Raw genomic sequence first — 21,186 nt, 5'->3', positions numbered from 1 at the left:
TCTTGTTTTTTGCGGGACGAGTTGACGTTTTTATTGGTAACATTTTCGGACACGTGACCGTTTTTGATCGCTTTTTATTCCGATTTTTGTGAGGCAGAATGACCAAAAACCAGCTATTCATGAATTTCTTTTGGGAGAGGCGTTTATACCGTTCCGCGTTTGGTAAAATTGATAAAGCATTTTTATTCGTCGGGTCAGTATGATTACAGCGATATCTCATTTATATCATTTTTTTATGTTTTGGCGCTTTTATACGATAAAAACTAAAATATAGAAAAAATAATTATTTTGGTATCGCTTTATTCTCAGGACTATAACTTTTTTATTTTTTTGCTGATGATGCTGTATGGCGGCTTGTTTTTTGCGGGACAAGATGACATTTTCAGCGGTACCATGGATATTTATATCAGTCTTTTTGATCGCGTGTTATTCCACTTTTTGTTCGGCGGTATGGTAATAAAGCGTTGTTTTTTGCCTCGTTTTTTTTTTTTTTTTTCTTACGGTGTTTACTGAAGGGGTTAACTAGTGGGGCAGTTTTATAGGTTGGGTCGTTACGGACGCGGCGATACTAAATATGTGTACTTTTATTGTTTTGTTTTTTTTATTTAGATAAAGAAATGTATTTATGGGAATAATATATATATTTTTTTATTATTTATTTAGGAATTTTTTATTTTTTTTTACACATGTGGAAAAATTTTTTTTTTACTTTTTTACTTTGTCCCAGGGGGGGACATCACAGATCATTGATCTGGCAGTGTGCACAGCACTCTGCCAGATCGACGATCTGCTGTGCAGGGCTGCAGGCTTACCAAGTGTCTGCTCTGAGCAGACACTTGGTAAGCCACCTCCTTCCCTGCAGGACCCGGATGCCGCGGCCATCTTGGATCCGGGACCTGCAGCCAGGAAGGAGGTAGGAGACCCTCGCAGCAACGCGATCACATCGCGTTGCTCCGGGGGTCTCAGGGAAGCCCGCAGGGAGCCCCCTCCCTGCGCGATGCTTCCCTATACCGCCGGTACACTGCGATCATGTTTGATCGCGGTGTGCCGGGGGTTAATGTGCCGGGGGCGGTCCATGACCGCTCCTGGCACATAGTGCCGGATGTCAGCTGCGATATGCAGCTGACACCCGGCCGCGATCGGCCGCGCTCCCCCCGTGAGCGCCGCTGATCGGTGATGACGTACTATCCCGTCGGCGGTCATACGGGCCCACCCCACCTCGACGGGATAGTACGTCTGATGTCAGGAAGGGGTTAAGCAGCAGATTTAGGGTATGTGTCCACGTTCAGGTTTGCGTCAGGATTTGGTCAGGATTTTGCATCAGTATTTGTAAGCCAAAATCAGGAGTGGGTGATAAATGCAGAAGTGGTTGGATATGTTTCTGTTACACTTTTCCTCTAATTGTTCCACTCCTGGTTTTGGCTTACAAATACTGATATAAAATCCTGACCAAATCCTGATGCAATCCTGAACGTGGACACATACCCTTACTCTGGACTCTGTTCAGCGTTGTCTTTTTTTCCCCCAGAAGTGCACAAATCTGTGGCAGACAGCACATTTATGCACACCTGAAAAGGACACCGCATGATCAAAGGTCCTATGGTGTCCACAGTGCCTCCATCTGCCCCATTCCAGGGAATCTTCCACTAGCGGATCCATCCGAATCACGTATTTCAGAGATTTACAAGGAAATCCCGACGTAAGCGCTCAGCTTAGAGAGCAGGATAAATGTGAGCCGAGACATACTGCAATCTTTGGGAGGCAGAATAAACAAACAGCAGGTGAAGAACTAGTTTTATTTTTTATGCCGTTCCTCGTACGGTATAAGTGATTAGGCGACTTTATTCTTCGGGTCGGTGCGATTACAGAGATAACAGATTTATTGATTTTCTGTTTGGCTGCTGTCACACACTAAGATGCTTCTTTTTGCAAAAACTAGCTCTTGTATAGTCATATTTTGAGTGTTATAATTTTTCCATATGTTGGCCAACAGTCATGTGACTGCTTATTTTTTTGCAGGACAATTTGACATTTTTATTGGTACCATTCTCGGGCACAGGACATTTTGACCTTCTATTCCGATTGTTGGAAGGCACAATGAACAAAAAAGCAATTCAGGAATTGTCTGGTTTTTTTTTATACCATTCCGTGTGTGGTTAAATTGATAGAGCAGTTTTATTCTTCGGGTCAGTACGATTACAGCGATACCTCATTTATATATTTTTTTTATGTTTTGGCGCTTTTGCGCATCTATTTTATAGGAAAAATTATTTTTGCATTGTTTTATTCTTAATGCTAATACTATTTTTCCACTGAGGAAGATGTATGACAGCTTGTTTTATGTGGGACAAGTTGACGTTTTCGGTGATACCATATTTATTCGCATTAGTTTCATTACATTTTAATCCACTTTTTGTTCGGCGTTATGATAAATAAAAAGCAATGCTTTTATTTATTTTTTTACAGTCATCACTAAAGGAGTTAACTAGTGGGACAGTGTTATAGGTTGGTCGGGTAGTTCTGGAAGCAGTGGTGCCAAATGTGTACTTGTTTTTTTTTTCATAAAAATATTTAATGCTGGGTACAATAGACATTTTTTAAATGCAATGCTCCAAAATAAATAAAGGGAACACTAAAATACCACATCCTAGATATCACTGAATGAAATATTCCAGTTGTAAATCTTTATTCATTACATAGTGGAATGTGTCGAGAACAATAAAACCTAAAAATTATCAACGTAAATCACAACTAATATCCCACGGAGCTCTGGAGTTGGAATGATGCTCAAAATCAAAGTGGAAAAATGAAGTTACAGGCTGATCCAACTTCAGTAGAAAAGGAGATTTTTGTGTACTCACTGTAAAATCTCTTTCTCCTAGCTTCTAATTGGGGGACACAGGACCATGGGTGTTATGCTGCTGTCCACTAGGAGGCGACACTATGCATAATCTGAAAAAGATTAACTGTGGCACCTCCTATGCAGTATACACCCCTGGACGGCATCAGCCTTCTCCAGTTTTGTGCAAAAGCAGTAGGAGGAACGTAACATGAATAACATAATTATGCCTGTAAGAAGGCAACCATGTTACATGAATAACATAATTATGCCTGTAAGAAAGGCAACTATGTACGAGCTCAAGCAAACAATATGAGAACTCAACAGTTACAACGGCCCGGAAAGGGCAACAGGGTGGGAGCTGTGTCCCCCAATTAGAGGCTAAGAGAAAGATTTTACGGTGAGTACACAAAAATCTCCTTTACTCTGTCGCCTCATTGGGGGACACAGGACCATGGGAAGTCCTAAAGCAGTCCCTGGGTGGGAAGCAATGGACGAATATTGTGCAGACAGGCCCCTATACTTAGGGCACCGCCGCCTGCAGGACACATCTACCCAGGCTCGCGTCCGCTGAGGACTGGGTATGAACCCTGTAGTGTTTAGTAAACGTGTGTAAGCTAGTCCAAGTGGCCGCCTTACACACTTGTTGTGCCGAAGCCTGGTGCCAAATGGCCCAGGAGGCCCCTACCGCCCGTGTAGAGTTTGCCGTAATACCGGCTGGAAGAGAATTCTTAAGACGGTAGGCCTCTTGTATGGTGGATTTGATCCACCTGGCAAGGGTAGCTTTGGAAGCTGGCAGACCCTTGTGGCCGCCTTCCGGAAGGAAAAGAGAATCAGACCTCCGGAAGGACGCAGTCCTAGACACGTATATACGCAATGCCCTGATGAGGTCAAGCGTATGCAGAGCCTTCTCCACTCTATGAACTGGAAGCGGACAAAGGGATGGTAGTGAAATTTCCTCATTGAGGTGGAAGTTGGACACAACCTTCGGGAGGAAGGATGGTACCGTACGAAGAACTACCTTGTCCTGGTAAAAAGCCAGGAAGGGCCGCCTGCAGGAGAGTGCTGTCAGTTCAGACACCCTGCGCAGCGAGGTGATTGCCACCAGGAAAACCACCTTCTGGGAGAGAAGGCGGAGCGGGACCTCCTTAAGGGGTTCGAAGGGTGGTTCCTGCAATGCTGTCAGGACCAGGTTGAGGTCCCACGTTTCTAGTGGTCGTCTGTAGGGGGGAACCAATCGGGAAACCCCCTGAAGAAAAGTCCTTACTTGCGGCTTGGTAGCAATGCGCCTTTGAAAAAGCACTGAGAGGGCTGACACCTGGCTCTTAAGCGAGCCCAACGACAGCCTGGCCTCCAGACCGGATTGGAGAAAACCAAGTACTTTGGGTAGAGAATAAGGGAGTGGGATCTGGCCACGAGATTCGCACCAGGTAAAGAAAGCTTTCCAGGTACAGTAATAAATCTTGGCAGAGGCTGGCTTCCATGCCCTGATCATGGTTCCAATGACGTCCGTCGAGAGCCCTGCCTGGGTTAGAACCCAGGTTTCAAGGGCCACGCCGTCAAATTGAGAGCCCCTGAATTCTGGTGGTAGAACGGCCCTTGTGATAGATCGTGGCGGTCGGGGAGACGCCAGGGAGCGTCTGCTGTGAGTTGTACGATGTCGGCGTACCATGTGCGTCTGGGCCAGTCCGGTGCAATTAGAATGGTTGGAACTCCCTCTTGTTTGATCTTCCTCACCACTCTGGATATCAGGGGGAGAGGTGGAAAAATATACAGAAGCTGGAACTGGGTCCAGTCCTGAACCAGGGCGTCTGCTCCGAGCGACCGCGGATCGTGTGTTCTGGCCATGAAGTTGCAGACCTTGGCATTGAAGTGGGATGCAATAGGTCCACATCCGGGGTCCCCCAGCGGAGACAGATCTGGTGAAAAATGTCGGGATGGAGAGACCACTCCCGAGTCTATACCTTGTCGGCTGAGGAAGTCTGCTTCCCAGTTGTCCACACCCGGAATGTGGACCGCCGAAAGAACCGACCCTGTGTCCTCCGCCCAGCGGACGATGTGTGACACTTCTCGCATCGCCTGGGTACTGCGGGTCCCCCCTTGGTGATTCACATATGCCACAGCCGTGGCATTGTCCGACTGTATTCTGATGTGAGAGGCTGCCAGTAAGTGATGGAAGGCCCTCAATGCGAGAAGGATGGCACGAATTTCCAGGATGTTGATGGGCGTGGTTGCTTCCACTGGGGACCACTTGCCCTGTGCCCTGTGGTGTAGGTGCACCGCACCCCAACCCGTCAGGCTCGCATCGGTGGTCAGAACCTTCCATTGACCTGCGAGGAAGGATTTCCCCTTTGCTAGCGAGGTTGGCTTGAGCCACCAGTGCAGGGACTTCCTGGTTGGCGACGTTAGCTGGAACTCCCTGTCGAGAGAAAAGGGATTCCTGTCCCAGGACTTGAGAATGGCTAGTTGGAGAGGTCTGAGGTGAAACTGGGCAAATAGGACCGCTTCTATTGCTGCTGCCATCTTGCCGAGGACTCTCATGGCAAAGCTGTGAGATCGAGGGGGTTTGCAGAGTAGGGTGCGAACTGCTAGTCGGAGAGCCAGTGCCTTGTCCTTGAAAAGGAGCACTAGACTCCTGGAGGTGTTGAATAGCATTCCCATTAAGGTCAGGGACTGACTCGGGGTTGGTGATGACTTTTGTAGGTTGATTAACCAGCCCATGCGACTGAGAGTATCGGTTGTGATTGAGACGCTGAGCTCGCAGTCCTTGAAGGTGGGAGCCTTGATGAGTAGATCGTCCAGGTATGGAACGACTACTATGCCTCTGGAGTGCAGGACGTCCATGGTGGCTGCCATGACTTTGGTGAACACTCTGGGAGCCGTGGCGAGTCTGAAAGGGAGAGCCACGAACTGGTAGTGGTCCTGGCCTATTGCGAACCTGAGAAACCTGATGGGCAGGTGCAATAGGTATATGCAGGTATGCGTCTTGTATGTCTATGGAGGCGAGATATTCTCCCTTCTCCATGGACGCAATGATGGACCGAAGGGACTCCATGCGGAAATGACGGACCCGTACATATTTGTTGAGCTGTTTTAGGTCTAGTATGGGCCGTACGCTGCCTCCTTTCTTGGGAACTACGAACAGATTGGAGTAGAACCCTCGGAAGCGGTCGGTCGTGGGTACCGGTACTATGACTCCTGCTTGAAAAAGCGAGGAGACCGCTTGGTGGTAGGCACGAGCCTTGGCTGGCGGTTTTGGGGGGACAGAGAGGAAGAATCGGTCCGGTGGGTTGGAGGTGAAGTCTATTTTGCATCCGGAAGACACTAGTTCCCTGATCCACCTGTCTTCTGTAATCGGCCGCCTACTGGTGTGGTGTCTTCCAGAGTCCGTGAGTCATGATGAGGAGAAAGTCTGAGATTTTCCTCCTCTGGGCTTAGGCTGGCCTGCTTTTGACTGCCAGGTCTTGTCCGACCTTTGCGTCGATCGTGAGTTGTCCCTGCGTGGGGAACGGTTACGATTTTGTGCTGGACGCGAGACGGACCAGCCCGAGGAATTCCGAAAGGATCGGAATCAAGTTTGGTTACGCTTCTTGTAAGTGCGTTTAGGTTTCAGTTGGGGAAGAGAAGTACTCTTACCCCCGGTGGCGTTGGATATCATAGTGTCCAACTGTTCACCGAAAAGTCTCCCACTGAGGTAGGGGAGGTGCATGAGGGACTTCTTTGAGGCTGCGTCCACTTTCCATTCCCGCAGCCAGAGGATACGCCGAATCGTGATGGCGTTTGATGCTATCCCCGCTACTCCCCTTGCTGAATCCAGAGCTGCATGGAGCATGTAGTCTGTTACAACTGCTATTTGAACCGCTTGGTCCGACAGCTCAGGAGCGGATGCTTGGAGAGCTTGTTAAATTCTTTGCCCAGGCCAGAATGGCCTTGGCAGCCCAAACTGAGGCGAACGCGGGAGCCAGGGATGCCCCTGCTGCCTCGAAAAATTGAACGAGCCATGCGTTCTACCTGCCGGTCTGCTGCGTCCCTGAGGGTTGAGCTATCTGGCAGTGAAAGGAGGGTCTGTACTGCCAGCCTAGAGACTGGGGGGTCCACTTCAGGTGGATCTGTCCATTCCTTGGTGTCCTTCTGTGGGAAGGGGTACCTCGCCTCCAGATATTTGCGATTAGCGATTTTTTTCTCAGGCTGTGAGAGGTGCTTTTTAAGGATCGCCTTAAACTCTGGGTGGTTAGAGAAAACCTTAGGCGGCTTCAGAGGTCCTTCAAAGGAAATCTTATGTTCTGGGGCCTCTGGTGGCGGATCAGAAATGTCCAGCACCTGATGGATGGAAGAAATTATGTCCTCAACTAGCGCTGTATTGCTAGGAGGGATTGGGATCAGGGACCCCTCCGTTTCCCTGTCTGAGTCAGAGTCGCAGATGCCTTCCGAATCCTGTGTATCACTGAGGCGTCCCCTGCTGAGTGGGCCGGGGAGAAGGCCTTCTCTGGTCGGGGATTGCGGAGATCTGCATTGTCTGTCCCTGGAATGGGACGGTCTAGATGACCTGGAGCTACGGTGTCTCTCCCTAGAGGGGGATGACCGTGTGCTATGGGATGGCGCAGATGGACTTGATCTATGGGTCCGCTTGCATCCTGACCGAGACGTGGATGTGCCAGGGTCATCTTGCTCCTGAGTAAAGCTCTCCCTTTGCTGGGTAACGGTCATAGCCAGGGCATGACCCTGCAGAGCCTGAAGCAATGTGGGGGATAGGTTATCTATCGACTGCGTCATAGATTGCGATATCTGAGTAGCCCATTCCGGCGTGGCATTAGACACCGAGGCATTGGTAGGGGCTTCTTGGGGCTCTGACACATTAGTTTGTATACAGTTCTGACAATGCGGGTACGTGCTGCTACTGGGGAGAGTGGTCCCGCAGGCTGTGCAGAATGCATAATAGCAGTTCTGCCTGGTTCTCTTGGACCTTGAGCCCGGCATAGTGCCCAGATGCCGGCAGAGGACCTTACAGGGGTAGAGAAACCTATAGGGGAGCCTTATAGGTAATATGGATTCACAGCTGAGTAAAAAACCCAGCTGTGATCTTACCCCACCAGTGTGCCGCTAGGTCCAGCACCGAAGATCCACAGTCCTGTGCCCCCCGGAGACTGGCTGCCTGGTCCTGCAGACCGGGATATGCAGGGTTAATCTGCAGCAGAAAATGGCTGCTGAGAAAGAGAGGAAAGGAGAAGGGGGCGGAGAGCTGGAAAAAGGCGGCAAAGCTGTGTAAAAACGCGCCCTTTCTGTCTCGATCCACCCCCTTTATGACACTGTAGAGTGTCATATTTGTCATCCGGGGAGCGGGCCGGGGGGCGGCTGCTTCAGCTAGGCCAAAGCCGGGGCCTAAATTAGATGCCTGAGGCCCAGAAGGGCTCCAGGCCGGCGCGAAAGTCCGGGAGGGGGTCGGATCTGAACCGGACCCCTCCGGATTTAAAGGCAGGATGGTGGTGGGGCTGTAAGCGGAAGAGGGAGCCCGGTTGGGGTCTCCCTGAGGCAGTATAGAGCTGGTGCTGCCGCAGAGACAGGGGTGCAGGGAGCCCTGTGTCTGTATGTGCCATGCCTGCCTGCACTCCCCCCGGCCCCAACAGGAGCCCGCAGCTGGGCTGGGGTCCCTGGATGCAGGCGCAGTGTGCTGGCCCATTGCTGGGAGCTGTAGAATGCTGCCTGTACAGGCCTTACCTGAGGTGTCTCAACCTAATACCCCCAGAGGGGGGATTAGGAAGGGTGCTGTTGTCACACCTTCAGGGGCCTTTATCCTCGCCTCGACCCAGAAACCAAAAGGAATTGGGGAAGGAGGGGGGATCTCTACTTCGAACCAGCACCCGAGGGACTGGGGAAGGAGCAACATGGGGAATAGCCATCTCTACTTCAACTGGGCACCCCATATATAGGGGGCCGAGGAAGGAGCCATGCCGGGAGTCTCACAGGAGACCCTCTTTTCGTCATCTGTAATCCTGTCGGAAAAAACGGAGAAAAAATCTTATGTGTGCCTCCTATGCGACACTAAGCAAAAACTGGAGAAGGCTGATGCCGTCCAGGGGTGTATACTGCATAGGAGGAGCCACAGTTAATCTTTTTCAGATTATGCATAGTGTCGCCTCCTAGTGGACAGCAGCATAACACCCATGGTCCTGTGTCTCCCAATGAGGCGACAGAGTAATGCCTCAAGACAAGGAAATGATGCTCAGTAGTGTGTGTGGCCTCCACGTGCCTGTATGACCTCCCTACAATGCCTGGGCATGCTCCTGATGAGGCAGCGGATGGTCTTCTGAGGGATCATCTCCCAGATGGTGCAAGACATGATGTCCCAGATGTGTTCAATCGGATTCAGGTCTGGGGAACGGGCGGGCCACAGTCCATAGCTTCAATGTCTTCATCTTGCAGGAACTGCTGACACACTCCAGCCACATGAGGTCTGGCATTGTCCTGCATTAGGAGGAACCCAGGGCCAACCACACCAGCATATGGTCTTACAAGGGGTCTGAGGATCTCATCTCGGTGCCTAATGGCAGTCAGGCTACCCTCTGCGAGCACATGGAGGGTTGTGCGGCGCTCTAAAGAAATGCCACCCCATACCATTACTGACCCACTGCCAAGCCGGTCATGCTGAAGGAAGTTGCAGGCAGCAGATCGCTCTCCACTGCGTCTCCAGACTCTGTCACACGTACTCAGTGTGAACCTGCTTTCATCTGTGAAGAGCACAGGGCACCAGTGGCGAATTTGCCAATCCTGCTGTTTTGTGGCAAATGCCAAGCGTCCTGCAGTGCTGGACTGTGAGCACAACCCCCATCTGCTGATGTCGGGCACTCAGACTATCCTCATGGAGTCGGTTTCTAACTGTTTGTGCAGACACATGCACATTTGTGGCCTGCTGGAGGCCATTTTGCAAAGCTCTGGTAGTGCTCCTCCTTGCACAAAGGCTGAGGTAGCGGTCCTGCTGCTGAGTTGTTGCCCCCCTCCACATCTCCTGGTGTACTGGCCTGTCTCCTGGTAGCACCTCCAGCCTGTGGACACCGCAAACCTTCCAGCCACAGCTCGCATTGATGTGCCATCCTGGATTAGCTGCACTACCTGAGCCAGTTGTGTGGGTTGTAGAGTCCATCTCATGCTACCACAAGTGTGAAAGCACAACCAACATTCAAAAGTGACCAAAACATCAGCCAGAAAGCATTGGTACTGAGATGTGGTCTCCACCTGCAGAACCACTCCTTTATTAAGGGTGTCCTGATAATTGCCAATAATTTCCATCTGTTGTCTATTCCATTTGCACAACCGCATGTGAAATTGATTGTCAAAAAGTGTTGCTTCCTAAGTGGACAGTGTGATTTCACCGAAGTTTGATTTACTTGGTGTTATATTGTTATTAAATTGTTCCCTTTATTTTTGAGCAGTGTATCTTTACAGTTGTGTTTTTACTTTGTCCCACTGAGTTTTTTTGCAGTCTGTTCGCTTGTTAAAGGCATAGAAAAGCAGGAGAATTGCTATGCGGTCAGCGCTGCACTGACAACTTGCCTCATGATGCACCGAGCATGATCTAGCAAGTTGGTGGCTCTGGTGACCTGGATGGTGTCATGATGACATTGAGTCACCATTGCAACGATCAGCACATCGCGATGAAGTCACAGGGCTGCCGATCAGAGCAGGAGGAGATCCCGGTCTACATGCCTACTAAATGATGTGATAGGTATCAACTGCAGTATTTAGAGGGTTAAAGCAGTGCCAGCACCGCTCTTGGCACAGAGTAGGGTGACCGCATTCAGAATCTTCTGACACCCGGCCGCGATCGCCAACCTCCTTTGCGTGGGAGACCGCCATGAAGTAGTATATATACTGCATCGCTAGGAAAGTACTTCCCAACCATGATACATACACACTTTAAAAAGGGTCAATACAATAAAAAAAAACAAAAGGGTGGGGGTGTGGCAGAGGCCTTTTTCAGGAAATGTTTGTCCCAGCTGTAGTTTGTTTAAAAAAAAAAAAAAAAAAAAAAACACAACTCAAAACAAAAAACAGGCATGTTCAGTAAAGTTTTCATGGAACATTTTACTCTCCAATTGAGAAATTTCTGTACATTAAAAGCCACAAGAGCTTCAATAAGTTTAGTGAAAATGGAACCAGAGAAGAGCATTAACAGCAACAGCCACAGACTGGAAATGGAAACTGGTGGAGTTTACTCAAAAGTAGACAGGAAATTTATTACAATTTCTTTCAGCTTGGCATCTGCCTGCTCAGAGATCTTCCCGTCAGCCCTGAAGGGAAAAAAAAAAAAAAAAAAAAAATTATGGGTAAAACATTAGCATTGCCATAAACAGTAGATCAAAAGCCTCTGATAAGCAAAGGTTTTTTTTTGTGTGAATTGCAATTTTCATCAGATGGATCAAACATCTCTGGGTGCTGCACAATGTCCTGCACATGAGACCTCAATAAGTGTCGTTGCTTTGAGACATGGTTGACCAGATCTTGACGTACCTGATAGTTGCAAGTAGATCCTGGTGTTGGCTCTTAATGTGGGAAAGGAAAGCGTTCTCGAATTTTGTGATCTTGGTTGGCTCCATTTTGTCTAGATGACCCCTAACACCGGCATAGATAACCGTCACCTGCTCCTCAATAGCCATGGGCACTGCAGAACAAAGCCATGTTAGAATCCATGTCAGCATTACTGTAGGACGCATCAGGCAATAAAATACTGCAAGAAAATACATGTGTGGCTCACCATACTGTCCTTGCTTCAGCAGCTCAGTCAGACGGACACCACGGTTCAATAGTTGTTGGGTAGCAGCATCCAAATCAGAGCCGAACTGGGCAAAAGCTGCTACTTCACGGTACTGGGCCAACTCCAGCTTCATGGTACCAGCCACCTATGGACAGAACATACAGACTGAAGATTGGCTCCCCCAACCCCTCCTTCACACTCCTATCACATGCAAACATCTACAAACCTGTTTCATGGCTCTGGTCTGAGCTGCAGATCCGACACGGGACACAGACAGACCGACATTGATGGCAGGTCGGATACCCTTGTAGAACAACTCGGTCTCCAAGAAGATCTAAGAGAAAAACACAGTGTGCATTATTGCCTTCTCCACATCACCACTCACAGGACTTCAGGGGTATTTCCATCTTCAAGATCCTATCCCAATGTGTAATAGATTAGCAAAGTATAATAGGTCCATGGAAAAAAAAAAAAAAAAAAAAAAAAAAAGTGTGTGGGCAATTCGTTTAGCTGAAGCTTGTGGGAGATTTACTAACTCACCTGGCCGTCAGTAATGGAAATGACATTTGTTGGGATGTAAGCAGACACATCACCGGCTTGGGTCTCAATGACTGGGAGAGCAGTCAAGGATCCACCGCCAAACTGGTCGTTCATCTTAGCAGCCCTCTCAAGCAGACGGGAGTGGAGGTAGAACACATCACCTGGGTAGGCCTCACGACCAGGAGGACGACGCAGTAGTAGAGACATCTGGCGGTAGGCCACAGCCTGGCAAAAAAGGTTTTAAAAAGAAATCGTTAATTATCTGACATGGAGCTGGAATCTAAGGCTGCAGCAAAAGCTTTTAGCGAATATTGAGCAACAAGCCATAAAAAAATAAGTTTAGTCAGCGGCAGTCAATAATTTATACCCCCTCTGAGATCTGTGCGATCTGAGCACCAACAATCATGACTTCTCATACTACGTTTTAATGGTAGCAAGAGAAGTAGGATCTAGCAAGAGGGGGCAAGGGAAGCAGATTTTAGGTTTTACACCACAGAAGGCTTTGCACTTTGTAATACATTTGGGCATATGACACTGGGGTGAGTAGCGGTTTTGGGCCGTGTCACATGCCAGCCTAACAGATTCTGTGACTTGTACGCTTCACTGCGGAGGCCTAGTCTTATGCCAATTTACGTTGTACAAGATGTGCAGTCCTTATAGACGACATGTATGTAATGGTCACAACAGCAGATTTTTAATGTCAGTTACCTGTTTGGACAAATCATCGTAGATGATCAGAGCGTGTTTTCCATTGTCTCTGAAATATTCTCCCATTGAGCAGCCAGAGTATGGTGCCAGGTACTGTAGGGGGGCAGCATCAGAGGCCGTGGCAGACACCACAATTGTGTACTTCATGGCATCTATGGGGGAAAAAAAAAAAAAAAAAAAAGTAAATACATATACTACCATTGGAAAATGCTAGCACCGATCTCTGCTGGTATAGAGCAGTCAGACTGCTCGCAGCTCTTAGGCTATGAGCCCACGTTGCGGATTAGCCTCTGGAATTTTTTAAGCGGATTCTGCATCTCTTGGCAGAAAACGCAGGTGCGGATTTGATGCAGATTTTGTGCAGGTTTCATGCGTTTTTACCCCTGCGGATTTCTATAATGGAATGGGTACAAGAACGCTGCAGATCCGCACTAAAGTAGTGACATGCTCCTTTTAATCCGCAGCTTTTCCGCACCATTAGCACAGCATTTTTTTTTTACATTGATTTACATTGTACTGTAAATCACTTGCAGATCTGCAGCGTTTCTGCAAGGTAAAAAACGCTGCGGATCCGCAGTAAATCCGCAACGTGTGCACATAAAGTCTTAAGGTCTGTTGTTGGGCCACGACTGCAAACGTACTGATTGACCATTGGCTTCCTGCTGCCCAACTGCAGGGACCCTGCTGTCAGTCAGCATTACATCAGAAGAGCAGCCCAGAAGAGGAAGAGCTGCTAGTCAGAGAAAATGTTTCAGACAATCCCTTTAAGGTGCAACTAGTGGCACTGCAGTTGTGAAACTACAACTCCGCATTCCCTGATAAAACTCAAGCTTGCAGCATGAAGGTTAACAGCTGGAGTGCTTTATGTTGCACATCGCTGCACTAGACAGGTAGGCGGCTGAAGATGTTGTGGTCGTACCTGCATCAGTCAGTCTCTTCACCAGCTGAGCCACGGTGGATCTCTTCTGACCGATGGCCACATAGATACAGTATAGTTTCTTCTTCTCATCAGTTCCATCATTAAATCGCTTCTGGTTGATAATGGTGTCAACGGCAATGGAGGTTTTGCTGCATAGAACAGAGCAGGTATTAAAAAAAAAAAAAAAAAGATTGTAGTCTTGAGTAGTATCTGCATGCAACTCATTTAAGCATTGTAGCTCTTCATCCTATAAGTTTCTCAGCAATGATTACACCATGCAAAACTTAAGGGAATTGGGGCGAAGAATCTCTCAGTTTGACAGTGAGGGGGAATAAGCTCCTGCTGGATCCTGGTGTCCGATCATAGAAGGTGCTGGCTCATCTTGCTCGAGGTTGGCGTGTATAACTACATTGTAAGCAGAATACAGCGTTGGTGATGTGGATGGAGGCAATAAGCATAGCACTAGAGGTTAAGTGTCATAGTTCTGCACATTGGCTCTAGGAGATGCCTTTCTGTGCATAGCTGCCATATACCTAAAGCCAAAAAAATGATGTAAGTGAAGGCTCCCCTCACTGTCCCATGTAGAGAAATTATGCAGCACCTCTTTCTGCACAGGGCATTGATACTGTTCTGCATGTCAGGTATGACTTTTCCTGTTGGGCACCTAGCAGGTATCAGACACGCGTCCTTTTCTAGTTGGTACAATTCTTTCATACCAGCCAGGGTTCTTGCAGTGGTCTCAAAAAAAGCAGCGCACAGCACCAACAGCATGACAATGCAAAAATCACCATTTCTAGAGCTTACCCAGTCTGTCTGTCACCAATGATCAGCTCACGCTGTCCACGGCCGATGGGCACCAGACTGTCAACAGCTTTGATTCCAGTCTGCATGGGCTCCCGCACGGAGATACGTGGAATTATACCAGGGGCCTTCAGTCCAACTCTTCTGCGGTTTTTTCCTGTTAGTGGGCCCTTTCAACAAAAAAAAGCAATCCTAGATCAGATCTGCTGGTCCATTTCCATATATTTTGATCATCATTATTCACTCTAAATGCCTTATACAGGATCATCTGGTGCTGACGACATGACTTCTGAACATATCAGCTCATTGTTCATGAGTCTTTGCAGTTCCGAGCAGACATGTCATCGGCGCCACTCACCTAGTACAGAAGTGAGTGGCAGCAGACAACTTCTTATTAAAGTTTCTCTGACAGGTATAGCCCCTTCATTGGCCCTGTATTACCCCCATATCATCTTACCTTGCCATCAATAACATTTCCCAGGGCGTCCACAACACGGCCAAGCAGTTCATCACCAACAGGCACGTCCACAATGGCACCAGTTCTCTTCACAATGTCTCCTTCCTTGATGAGTTTGTCGTTACCAAACACGACAACACCAACATTGTCGGGCTCCAAGTTCAAGGACATGCCCTAGTGATAAATTACAGAATTATATACAAATCCTACTCTGCCCCCAACATCAGGGCTTTTATACGGACACCTTACAGTGTGGTTTCCCCTAACCCAAAAAGGGACAAAGTACTGCACAGCAGCACCAACACCACCACCGTGAGGTCACATCGCACAAAACCATGTCACCTTCCCCAGTCTCATGTGGCATTACTGGGAAGCTGTGGCACTGACCATGCCTGGGACATAATGATTTCCTGATTTACCTTTAAGGGGTTAATTAACAATTGTAAGTGTCCTATCAATGGGATCCCATAGCCAAGACCCCACTGATTTATTAGAAGGGATGGGGTCCTGTATACTCATTTAAATGGAGTGCTGGTTAAGTATGTGCGCTGCATCTCTATTCACTAAGGGACCAAGTACAACCCTGCCAATTCAGTCAATCCCGTAGACCAGAGGTGTCAAACTGCATTCCTCGAGGGCCGCTAACAGGTCATGTTTTCAGGATTTCCTTAGCATTCCACAAGGTGCTGGAATCATTCTGTGCAGGTGATTAAATTATCACCTGTGCAATACAAGGAAATCCTGAAAACATGACCTGTTGGCGGCCCTCGAGGAATGCAGTTTGACACCTCTGTCGTAGACCATAAATGAGGCAGCAGTGAACATTCACAACTGCGGCGCCATTCAGATGCGAGATACAAAGGGGATTCGTTCAGGGCACCTGTAGATATCCTGCTCATATGCACACAAATGCCATCTTTTAGGAGGGGGGAGGTTATGATTCTGATCTGCTTTTTTAGTAAAAAGGAGAGAGTGGGGTGGTAGTGGGTGCAAAATGAAGGCCACTAGTGGTACCAGTGGAGATGACATAACAGACCTACCTTAAGTCCAGAGGAGAACTCCACCATCTCCTCAGCCTGGACGTTCCTCAGGCCATAGACACGAGCGATACCGTCACCAATGGAGAGGACACGACCGGTTTCCTCTAGGTCTGCGCTAGTGTCTGCACCAAGGATGCGCTCCTCGAGGATGGAGGACACCTCAGCGGTGCCTGTACAGAACAGCAATTGCCATTTAGTTATGTGATACACAAGATCTATGTGATACACAAGATCTATCAAAACTAGAACACACTTGTGCATGAACAACTCCCTCATGCCCTAAATTACAACAGTCTTTGCTAGTTATTCTCAAGCCCAAGGCTCCTATTTGGCATCTTGTAGCATGTTTCAAAGCAGTGTGTCAGCTGCCGGGCTTACCAAGGAGGAGCAGCAGCCTACTTGCGTAGATCAGTGCTGTGCCCAACAGCACAACCTAAGAAGGGGAGTGCGCTTTAATTGGGCTTATAAACCTTCGCCTTTATTGAACATACGGTACTAGAGGAGCAGCACTAGATTTGGGTTTACTCTCTGAATCCACAGACCCGAGCCGTTCCCCTTGACATTACAACCTAGGAGGCTGCCCTCCCTTGACATGTCACAGCATCTCTGGCCCTGGCCATGTGGGATGAGAAGCATAGAGGACTTGTAAGCACTCACCAGTCTTCTGAAGCCATGATCCGGATGCATGGATGTTACGGGTGGCGACGAAAGCAGCACCAAGGGCCTTCTTAGAGACCTGGGCAGAAAGACAAGTGAAGAGAAGTATTTATAGGCTGTTCCAGAAGTGACTTCATTCATTGTAGGTCACACAGAGGACAAAGTGCAGAGAAGCCAAGGGCACGACACTAGGAGGAACGAGAGCAGGGGTAGGAAGACGGAGAACTACAAGTACACTGCAAGACATTAACCTGTCCTTAGTGCAAGCTTTACGGCTGGAATCACACAAACCGATATAGAAAGGTCTTCAAAGAATGAGAATAGAATAAAGTAGTAATTATTTTTTTCCGTTGGTTTCAGTTTTGTCACATTATACCTGCGGTCCACTCTGTGGGTAATATATTACAGCTGGATATACTCTGGTGGGGAGAGATTTATTATAACTTGTCACATCTAATCCCTGCTAATTATGTGCTTAGGAGTCAAGTGGGCGGTCCTAACCAGTGCTTGAAGCCTTCCCTGCATGTGCACACAGTTGTGATTAGGACCACCCACTGGACTCAAACTTTGATGTAATCTTTTCCTCTGTTAATTACACACATCAAAAAGCCTGGATGTTTAATATGAAACATCCCATTTAGGAAAATAATGGGTGCAAAGAGACTTCTATTACCCATGTGAGGAAAGTCAAAGGGTGTTTCAGAGCCGCTCACTTCAATATTGGAGTTACCAGCAACAATACAATGCCAGAGAGCAATCGAAGAGAAGCCTGCGCGATGAGCGAACGTGCTCGGATAAGGCATTATCATGCACTAACTGAGGGTCTTCAGCATGCTCGAACAATATGCTCGGGTCCCCGGGGCTACATGTCTCGCGGCTGCCTAACAAATAGCCAATCCCTGCCTGTGTTGCAAAGACAAAGATCGCTGCGCCAATCAAAATGCGGTACTTGTTTCCCCTGTTCATGAAGTGCTGTCCTGGAGCATGCATGTTTTAATAAAAGGACAAGTTCTGATTTTACCCAAGACTTTTTACAAGTGTCTTATTAGAGGGACACCCCCTACCTTATAATGTGACAGCACCTCACTATGATATGCCGTCACTGAGCGATCATGCACTGGGATCCCAGTCTATCCTGAGAGGAGGATTCGGAGCTCTGTCCCCCCAATGCATGAGTATACGTACATATGGAGATATATTGTTGCCATCTGTGGGGCCCTTAAAATAGGAGTTTAGTAGGTAACCCCTTTAAATCACAATGTACCGCCCTCATACTCCGTTCTCACGGTGTCAGCACTGGGTCTGACATGACACTGCCGCATCACATGATCCCTGTAGCCAACCAATCAGCAGTCTCTTCACTGCCCCTCCTTCAGACATAACTGACATCCACAAATAGTGAGAGATGTGTCTGTGCTCACTTCCTCTGGACATCTGAATTTTTCGGGGATGGGGGGGGGGATGGGGGATGGGGGGGGGGGGGGGGCAGTGAAACAGCCACTGATTGGTCGAAAGGAGACCAGCACAGGACTGCTGGCACGGCTATAGGTGTAATTTTATATAGGGGAAATGGTGATTAAGAAAGGGATGTCCAATTAGAGGAAAAACCCTTTAAATTCATGCATTTGAGGCTAAAGAATCAATTTTGTCATTCGATTTCATGACAAGTTTTGCTTTTACAGTGTGTGAGCTCAACACTTTGCATTCTCTCCTGTAAGGTCGGGCTCACTAAGAAAAGGTGAACGATGCAACATTTTTTATAAAATACAGAAGTTTTTAACCCTAAACATGGATTTAAAAAAATAAATAAATAAAAAATAAAGGGGGTGGGGGGTGGAGAGAGAGAGCCCCATTGGTGAACAACCCCAGGAGGGCGCGGAGTGTATGGGCAGCACAGGGGGAGGTCAGCACAGGGCAGTGTATAGGCAGCGCAGGGGGAGGTCAGCACCAGCACAGGGCAGTGTATGGGCAGCGCAGGGGGAGGTCAGCACCAGCACAGGGCAGTGTATGGGCAGCGCAGGGGGAGGTCAGCACAGCACAGGGCAGTGTATGGGCAGCACAGAGGGAGGGCAGTGTATGGGCAGCACAGAGGGAGGGCAGTGTATGGGCAGCACAGAGGGAGGGCAGTGTATGGGCAGCACAGAGGGAGGTTAGCGGCAGCACAGGGCAGTGTATGGGCAGCACAGGGCAGTGTATGGGCAGCACAGGGCAGTGTATGGGCAGCACAGGGCAGTGTATGGGCAGCACAGGGCAGTGTATGGGCAGCACAGGGCAGTGTATGGGCAGCACAGGGCAGTGTATGGGCAGCACAGGGCAGTGTATGGGCAGCACAGGGCAGTGTATGGGCAGCACAGGGCAGTGTATGGGCAGCACAGGGCAGTGTATGGGCAGCACAGGGGGAGGTCAGCACCAGCACAGGGCAGTGTATGGGCAGCACAGGGGGAGGTCAGCACCAGCACAGGGCAGTGTATGGGCAGCACAGGGGGAGGTCAGCACCAGAACAGGGCAGTGTATGGGCAGTACAGGGGGGAGGCCAGCACCAGCACAGGGCAGTGTATGGGCAGTACAGGGGGGAGGCCAGCACCAGCACAGGGCAGTGTATGGGCAGTACAGGGGGGAGGCCAGCACCAGCACAGGGCAGTGTATGGGCAGTACAGGGGGGAGGCCAGCACCAGCACAGGGCAGTGTATGGGCAGTACAGGGGGGAGGCCAGCACCAGCACAGGGCAGTGTATGGGCAGTACAGGGGGGAGGCCAGCACCAGCACAGGGCAGTGTATGGGCAGTACAGGGGGGAGGCCAGCACCAGCACAGGGCAGTGTATGGGCAGTACAGGGGGGAGGCCAGCCCCAGCACAGGGCAGTGTATGGGCAGTACAGGGGGGAGGTCAGCCCCAGCACAGGGTAGTGTATGGGCAGTACAGGGGGAGGTCAGCACCAGCACAGGGCAGTACAGGGGGAGGTCAGCACCAGCACAGGGCAGTGTATGGGCAGCACAGGGGGAGGTCAGCCCCAGCACAGGGCAGTACAGGGGGAGGTCAGCACCAGCACAGGGCAGTACAGGGGGAGGTCAGCCCCAGCACAGGGCAGTACAGGGGGAGGTCAGCACCAGCACAGGGTACTGTATGGGCAGCACAGGGGGGAGGTCAGCCCCAGCACAGGGCAGTACAGGGGGGAGGCCAGCACCAGCACAGGGCAGTACAGGGGGGAGGCCAGCACCAGCACAGGGCAGTACAGGGGGGAGGCCAGCACCAGCACAGGGCAGTGTATGGGCAGTACAGGGGGGAGGCCAGCACCAGCACAGGGCAGCACAGGGGGGAGGCCAGCACCAGCACAGGGCAGTACAGGGGGGAGGCCAGCACCAGCACAGGGCAGTACAGGGGGGAGGCCAGCACCAGCACAGGGCAGTACAGGGGGGAGGCCAGCACCAGCACAGGGCAGTACAGGGGGGAGGCCAGCACCAGCACAGGGCAGTACAGGGGGGAGGCCAGCACCAGCACAGGGCAGTACAGGGGGGAGGCCAGCACCAGCACAGGGCAGTACAGGGGGGAGGCCAGCACCAGCACAGGGCAGTACAGGGGGGAGGCCAGCACCAGCACAGGGCAGTACAGGGGGGAGGCCAGCACCAGCACAGGGCAGTACAGGGGGGAGGCCAGCACCAGCACAGGGCAGTACAGGGGGGAGGCCAGCACCAGCACAGGGCAGTACAGGGGGAGGTCAGCCCCAGCACAGGGCAGTACAGGGGGAGGTCAGCACCAGCACAGGGTACTGTATGGGCAGCACAGGGGGGAGGTCAGCCCCAGCACAGCGCTTGTCACTGCTGACAATGACACCGGGCCAGTGACCTTCACAGCACACCTGCGGCCTAGTCTGTCCCTGCGCCCTCGCTCTGTCCTGCAGCCCCCTGCTGTGCCCCGGTGACCTCTGCACGGCACCTCGTACACCCAGGCCGCAGGAGGGCGCGGAGCGGCAGTGCAGGCCGCAGGCGGCCACGCTGGGAGCTGCGGCAGAGAACAAGCAGCTGTACAACCTACCAGACCGGCCTGCCGGGGCAGGGAGCGGGCGAGGGTGGCGGCTACACGGACTGACAGCATGTTTCCAGCGGCCGGTGAGGCTCTACGTCAGATGAGCGGGGCGTCCTCCCTGTCCGCTTGTCCGTGCAGACTGAGAGAAAATGGCGTCCCGGCTGCGAGCTAGTGAAGGAAGGTCACTGCCGCCCACCGCAGGCTCCACCCTCTATACAGAGCGGGTTTTTTTTCTACTAGCTTTATTCGTTCAAGGGCAATAGGACAAGGCAAGAACAACCCTGAGCTGTCATTCGCCGTGACGTCTACATGACAGCATTTAGGGTGCATTTTGATTTTTTTTTTTAAACCAACTTTATACACACAAGGGCGCAGGGACACTAATACCCTCTACAGAGCCACGTGCATATAAAGAATAAATATCTGCTTCTGCCTCATTCTCATTGGTGACTGT

The 21,186-nt window shown here is 50.1% G+C and overlaps 1 protein-coding gene across 2 annotated transcripts; it reads right to left on the bottom strand.

Moving 5' to 3' along the window:
• Positions 1–10,898: 10,898 nt before the first annotated feature.
• Positions 10,899–20,947, bottom strand: ATP5F1A (ATP synthase F1 subunit alpha). 2 transcript variants are annotated; one of them, XM_077283695.1, is made up of 12 exons: positions 20,742–20,947; positions 16,711–16,789; positions 16,054–16,223; positions 15,014–15,187; positions 14,560–14,726; positions 13,756–13,904; positions 12,837–12,988; positions 12,129–12,353; positions 11,815–11,922; positions 11,589–11,733; positions 11,345–11,495; positions 10,899–11,124 (listed from the first exon to the last, which is right to left on the bottom strand). In XM_077283695.1, exons 1-12 carry the CDS (start codon positions 20,799–20,801, stop codon positions 11,046–11,048), a joined length of 1,659 nt encoding a protein of 552 aa, XP_077139810.1. In that variant the 5' UTR covers positions 20,802–20,947; the 3' UTR covers positions 10,899–11,045. The 2 variants fall into 2 exon arrangements, with proteins under 2 accessions (XP_077139810.1, XP_077139800.1); XM_077283685.1 differs by having other exon boundaries at positions 11,345–11,733; positions 20,742–20,905.
• Positions 20,948–21,186: the final 239 nt, after the last annotated feature.

This window comes from Ranitomeya variabilis, chromosome 1 (assembly GCF_051348905.1).
Source record: "Ranitomeya variabilis isolate aRanVar5 chromosome 1, aRanVar5.hap1, whole genome shotgun sequence".
In the NCBI taxonomy this organism is placed as follows: domain Eukaryota; kingdom Metazoa; phylum Chordata; class Amphibia; order Anura; family Dendrobatidae; genus Ranitomeya; species Ranitomeya variabilis.
The sequence above is the reverse complement of the archived record's forward strand: the minus strand, read 5'-3'. Positions and strand labels throughout refer to the sequence as shown.

Coding starts and splice junctions, on each gene's coding strand:
- ATP5F1A (XM_077283685.1), bottom strand. CDS start 20,801: ATGCTGTCAGTCCGTGTAGCCGCCACCCTCGCCCGCTCCCTGCCCCGG. Junction 14,727..15,013: donor GAAATGTTATTGATGGCAAG/GTAAGATGATAT, acceptor TTTTGTTGAAAG/GGCCCACTAACAGGAAAAAA. Junction 12,354..12,836: donor ACGATGATTTGTCCAAACAG/GTAACTGACATT, acceptor CTTTTTTGCCAG/GCTGTGGCCTACCGCCAGAT.